Here is a 6,795-nt window from a genome sequence, read left to right on the forward strand (position 1 = left end):
AAATCCTGTCCAAGCTGCTCTTGTTCAGTTCTATAAGTTCCAGTTAGTGTAAGAAGAATAAGTCACAGTAATGTTTGGGTTTTATATATGCATTCAAGACACTGTGCTTCAAATAAAAGCAGCTGTAAGTTTGTGTTCGCATGTGTTCCCCTCATACCCAATATAAAAATAAGCAACCTAGAGATGTCAAGAGAGATGTTAAACATTCAAATGATAGTGGTAATTTAAACAGAAAGAATAAATAAATCACTCACCATTCGCTTGTAGACCACATTATTCTTCGGAATATGTTTTATTGTAACCTACAGGACAGAAACACAAATACTTAGATACTTAAGGCTTAGACACTTACATATAGTGAATGGTAAATTGTGTGTGTGTGTGTGGCTTACAGGCAAACAGGCACACTGTAGACTGATCCATAGCCTCCTTTGCCCAGCGATGCCACCTCCTCAAACCTGGCCTCAAATTTGGCTACACACACACACACACACACACAGATATTTGTTTAACATACTTATGAGGATCTTTCATTGATTACATTCATTCCCTAACCCCTAGTCCTAACCTCAATTTCCTTAAACCTAATTCTAATCTTAACCCTAAACTAGCCCCTTGTAGAAATTAGGCATTTAGCTTAGCACTTACATATGGAACACACACACACACACACACACTATCTTTCTGTCGGTCTCATCTGACCTCTGCTGTTAGTTCTGCCAGTGTTGACTGAGGAAGACCTGGCTGTGTTGTGGGACGAAGGGCCAATGGAGTTGTCTTGGGAAGAAGCAGGTGAAGTTCTTTCTGCTTTCACCTCCTCCTCCAACTCTACTCGAGGGCTTTGGGTGGCTCCCCTCATCTTCATCTTGGCCTCCTCTTGGCTCTTCCCAGAGCTGGCCTTCCTCTTGATCCTCCTCCTCCTCTCTGCTCCTGCATCCTCCACCAGCAGGTTGCTAAGTTCATTGCACCTGTTGGTTGCTGCTGGGCTGCTGTGGCTGCCTAGAAATGGGGGGAAAAAAGCCATGAAGCCATTAGCTTGTTTGTGGCATGTGGTGAATAGTTGTAGTGTTGTGTGTCATGGCCTTCCTACCAGGTCAGGACACAAAGCCAGATCACAAACACCTTATCAGGATGAGAAAAACAGCAAAACAACAGGAACCAGAGCTATAACTTGAGGTACTGAACTGGAATTAGTGTCCACCCTACCTGATAAATCATATGAATTAACATGTAAAAGGGACTGCAGGTTTTTGCCAGGATTTCACACTCACCTTTTGTGCTATGGGGCAGTAAAAAATCTTACTTATTGCCCCTTTAAACCTGGATTCAGTCTCTTTATAGTAATGGAATTCATAAAATCAGGGTTTTTTTCCTGCTGTGCTGCCCCATGTTTTATTGTGCACGTGTTATAGACTGAATAAAGTGCATTGTTTAACGCCTAATGGCTGGTGTAGTATGTTTCTTTAGATATTTCTAAGATGTTTTGACCTAAGTTAAAGTATTTTTCTCTGTTTTTGCAGCTCAGAGTTCATGCTGCATCTGTGGTCTTTACTAAATCAATGGCTCCCCCCTGTGGTCAGTTAAGCTATGGCACATTGAGCATGTTAAATGCACAGTAAGCTCATGTGCAGTGTTGCGCCATTAGCTGTTTATATGTGGATATCCTGGTCACCAATATGGTGGTCTTAGAAGAGAATCAAGCATGGGAAATACGCAAAAGATGTTGTATTATTGATTTGTGGATGGTAAAATTTGTTGGTGTTTTATTATGACAAAAAATGTTTTTTAGTAGATGTCTCTGTTTGCTGCTGTTTGTTTTTGTGGGTGCTTCATGGGACTAGTAGATTGATGTGTCACCATGGAACTTGCTGTCCAGGGTGATGTACATGCTTTGATATCACTAACAGTGTGTAACTCTAAAGTGTGAACTATGCCTTTAATATGTGTGGTTATGCGTTATACATTATGTTGAAACACAAAATTTGTGATCACAGACAGAGTTATGGGCGACAGAAAGTTGTCTTTTTAACATTGTTGGCAATAGTGAGAACCGAGCTTTACCCCGCGGAAATAGGGCAGCCATGTTTGTGAGTCTTCCGTTGTGAAAAGTAAACCTAACTACTTTCCACAATTTCCTCCAAAGTCTGCTGTGGTACTACAAAGAGTAACATGATAACACGTCTTCTGCTGCACTACACACTTTAACCACTGATAACGTTGTTATCTCATGGTATCTAAGTGACATTGATGGAATTAGGTCATTTAATTGATAACCGTGGGGCAATGGTTCAATGCATTGAAATGAAATGAAATGAAATAGAGAGTTGAACACACGCGCCGTGGGCCTGGTCAAGATATGTGCTTGTTTTTTAACAGACAAAATAGCTTAAATTCAGCTGGTAGATGAATCCAACACTGAACATAAAAACAATCAACTTACGTCTGTTGTCTTCTCTCATTTACAACACAACCTTTCAACAAGTGTTTTCGCGTGTGTGTCTGCTGTTCTCGCTCTGTCTCTCTCTGGATTTGTTTTCCTGTAGCTGGTTTCTGCTCGCGCTGCATGTGCGCATTTCGTCACGTGGTGTAACGCAGTGTTGTTATTTGTTGATGTAACTTCGGGCGAAATTAGGAGCGCTTGCTTTGATGCATTGAATATCCCTATTAAACATGCGGCAGAATTGTTGCCATTTAGCAATTAGATCTCATAGAAATATGAATATAGATCGCGATTTTCATGGAAATTGCTATGACAGTTTTGAGAATTAAATAAGTTTTTTTGGCTCGTTGTAAAAAAAATATTTTTATTTTATTTTATTTTTATTTTTAAAGAAATTTGAAGTATTTATTTTTTGTAGCAGCACCTTCCAACAATGGGGACACGTCATGGATGTAGCCTTCAACTTCAATTTTACTTTTTTTGATGGCTTCCATGGTCTATTATGGGAAAGAGAAGGTAGCAGTTATTGTCAAACACTTTGGCAATATTAGGCTACTTAGGGTAGTTACGGCTGCAAAAAGTACAGCCAAAACGCATTTATATTAGGTTGCATGTGCTTAACATTAGTTAATATGACAAAGGCATGGTCTATGTCAAGGTGTAGGCCTAGAACATGTTCAGCAGCCTAAAGCAAGTTCAGTGTGGTAAAGTGTAGGGCTGCTGTCACAGTACATTCAACATGTTCTTTACTATAGCCTATACCAACTCCACCATGTTGTTGCTCTTTCAGTGCAGCAAATAATGGCTCACTTGTATCATATGCCAGATGTCTAGGCTTGCTGTGGAATGAGAATCCATTCAGTTTAGTGTCATGGTTGCAATGGATTGGCTTTAGCCAAGTTTCTGTAACACAGATTATGTCTGCTTCCATATACCTCTTGTCTTGTTTCATGTCTTCCAAATGCAATAGCAGCCCTTGAACATTATGCAAGAGGATCTTACATGCTGATGTTGTTTTATTTAATGGTTCAATAAATGCAGGCATGCCTTGTCTTCTGCATATTGCCCTTGGGTCAAAATCTTCTATTATGAGTGATGTTACACAATTTAAAGCCACATATGCACACGTTCTCAAAATATTGGTCAAGAACCTCTTGAGCAACAGAGAAAACATATCCATAGCATACCAGAAGGTCCAGTTTTGAAAATACAGTCTTCAATACAAGTGTCACAGCATTTGTGAACATAAGTTACAATGTATTTACTGGCTGTTGCAGCCATAGAGATATAACAGTGTTGATACAACTAGATATAACAACTGTTATATCTCTATGGTTGCAGCTACCAGTGCTGCTTTTTTGGAATACTCCTCCTTATTGCATTTTAATACTTGATGTTGAAACAGTTGCCGATGACATACAGAACACACATACTGTAAACCAGTGCTGATATTTAGTCTGAATTGTTCAGTTACAAACTCCATTTCTTGCCTTTTATTTTGTAAGTCAATCCGTCTTTCTGCATTTTTCACTTTAAGGGTTTCTGCAAAAACTTTGTCAGTTTTGTATCGATTTGAACTGTACTGTCTGACATCTCTCTGATGCTCTTCGTCATTTGCATATTTGTCCTTACTGTACTGTCTGACATTTCTCTGGTGCTGTTCGTCATTTGCATATTTGTCCTTACTGTACTGTCTGACATTTCTCTGGTGCTGTTCGTCATTTGCATATTTGTCCTTACTGTACTGTCTGACATTTCTCTGATGCTGTTCATTAGTTGCATATTTTTGTATGCTTGACTTTATTTTCTTTATCCTGTATTGTTTATTATCTGTGTGCATGTCTTGAGTGTATTTTCTTTTCTTTTTTTTTTTAACTTTTCATCATGGGTATATAAATCTTTGTTGTATTGTTTTTTCTTTTCCCTGTAGTTTTCGTTATGTTTATAAAGATATTGTTGTTTCTCAAGTTTGCGCTGATCTGATACAACCACACATGGGTTTGAGTTTGGATGTTTTTTGTTGCACAGATGAGCACAAATGACATCATCTTTCAATTTAACACAAGTGACAACCTCATAATGACACTGGTTGCAATGTTTCAGGTAAATTGCTCTCACCTCATTCGATTTTGGCTTTGACGTGGAGTACTTAATCCACTTTTGCTGAGTGTGTGTGAAAATGTGTACACCCAGTAAATCTGCAGCAGCTTGTATTTCAACTTCTGTTGCCATATGTACTCTGGCTATGAACTCAGGTTGTCTGGACCAAGCTTTATTTTCAAAATAATAACAATGATAATAATAATAATAATGCACTTTATAGCTACAGAATTACAAACAATTAAACATGTTTTACAATATAAAACAAAAAAATGTGAGCAATAATTAAAAACATAAACAATAAAAGCAGAAGAATGGGCTTAGCTTTATCTTATCGGCAGCTCTTGATGGTCTCATCCGTGTCCTCCATCGGCCTGATGGACGACACGGGTGAGATTCATTATTCCCCTAAACTTCATCAAAATCCAATCTGTGGATATCATGTGTGATGGACGGACGGACAAATAAACAGACAAAAAAAAGTAGACAGAGGCTGCAGCTCTCAGGTGTCACATTCCCAACCGTTATCAACGACTCTTCTCTAGGCGGTAGAAGGCTCCTCCCATCTCTTCTCTTCACCTCCTCTTTTCCCTCCATTTCTTCCCCCTCCTTCCCCCTTCTCTCTCTCCGTCTCCTCCTCTTCCTACACAGAGCTGACCCTCCCTGTGGTATCGCCATTCACGGTGTTGATCTGTCCCTGCTCTTGCTCTCTGGTCATCCTGCACCGACACAGGCAGGCCAGCAGCTTGTCTACAGCTCCTTTCCTCATGAAAACATACAGAACCAAGTCCACAAGAGGTTTGAACTGGAGGACGATGATACATAGGATAGGGTGAAAATTTGGGCCAGTTGAGCTTGTTGCTGCCATCAGGAACCAAGTGATCATGGGCAGGAACAGCAGCGTGTAGTTAAGCAGCACCAGGACCAAGGCTCCCACGATTCGGCGTTTCTCTTCTGGGGGGACAGAGATGGAAGCAGACAGAGCTTTGAGGGTCCCAGCCAGGAAGAAGATGAGCAGGGGGAAGGGGAGGAGAAAGACGATGGAGAAGAGGATGCATTGCTCCACGAAACCAAAAAGGTAGGTGAAAAAGAGCAGGATGACGGAGAAGGCCCAGACCACAATGGAAATCACCACAGAGGCCTTGATGTTTCGTCTGAAGCGGTACCACAGTGGGTAGGCGATGACCAAATACCTGTAATACAAGATAGTTATCTAGTTAGATAGATAGATAGATAGATAGATAGATAGATAGATGGATGTGTTGGAAACACACAAACACACACAGATGGTTAGATACCTTTCCATGGCTATACACACCATGAAGCCAAGACTAGCCACCACCCCAGTATCGTAGATGCTAGAAGACAAATCAAAGCTGGTGTATTCCCAGGCCATGCAGCAGAACTGGATGAGATCGGAGACGAGGAGGTTGATGACGTAGATTGGAGCAGCATGGCCGTCTCGCACCTACAGGAACAGTGGTAAAAATAAATGATCTGAGAAAGTAAAATTAAATGTATTTCAATGAATGAGGGTGAGTAAAAGATATGAGGAATGAAAGAATGCACAAATCAATGAATGAATGCATAAATGTGTAGATGAAATAATGGTCGAACAAAGGCACAAATAAATGAAATACATGAATCAAGGCTTGGATGAAACAATAAACAGAACTTGACAGAATAAAGATGAGTCAATAAAATGCTACACTGTAGGGCTTAATAGGGCCGGCACTGTTTCCTCACAGGAGGAAGGATGCAGGTTTGATTCCCTGCCCTGCCGTGAGGAGTTTGCATGTCCTCCCTGTCACAGCGGAGGGTTCCTCCTACATTTCAAAGTCATGCATGTCAGGTGGATGAGACACTAAATTGCCTGCAGGTATGAATGTACAAGGAAAGGCTCCAGTCTCTAGTGAATCAGAAAAGGATTAAGCAGGTACAAAATGAATGAATGCGATGCTTGAAAAAAACTGAATCACGTTTCATTGCCTATAGATAAATAACAGAAATCCTGATAGACAAAGATAGACAGACAGGTACACATACAAATGAATAGATGTCAATTACAATTATCGTACCAGAGAAACCAGAGTGCAAATGGCCAGCAAGGTCAAAGGAAGGCCGATGGAGATGACGATCCATGCCGTCACATGAAAGGCGGCTGGGCGGTGAGGCTCCAGCGTGATAATATCAGTGCCGTTGATGATAATAAAAGTGCCGTTGCTTAAGATGGTAGAGTTGTGCAAAGCTTCCAT

General features: G+C 40.5%; 1 protein-coding gene across 1 annotated transcript; it reads right to left on the reverse strand.

The window, feature by feature from the left end:
* Nucleotides 1-5,183: 5,183 nt before the first annotated feature.
* On the reverse strand, nucleotides 5,184-6,795 carry LOC139928003 (G-protein coupled receptor 4-like). The gene is made up of 3 exons (XM_071920341.2): nucleotides 6,619-6,795; nucleotides 5,839-6,008; nucleotides 5,184-5,733 (listed from the first exon to the last, which is right to left on the reverse strand). The coding sequence occupies exons 1-3, from the start codon at nucleotides 6,793-6,795 to the stop codon at nucleotides 5,184-5,186; spliced, it is 897 nt and encodes a 298-aa protein (XP_071776442.2).

This window comes from Centroberyx gerrardi, chromosome 20 (assembly GCF_048128805.1).
Source record: "Centroberyx gerrardi isolate f3 chromosome 20, fCenGer3.hap1.cur.20231027, whole genome shotgun sequence".
Lineage (NCBI taxonomy): Eukaryota > Metazoa > Chordata > Actinopteri > Beryciformes > Berycidae > Centroberyx > Centroberyx gerrardi.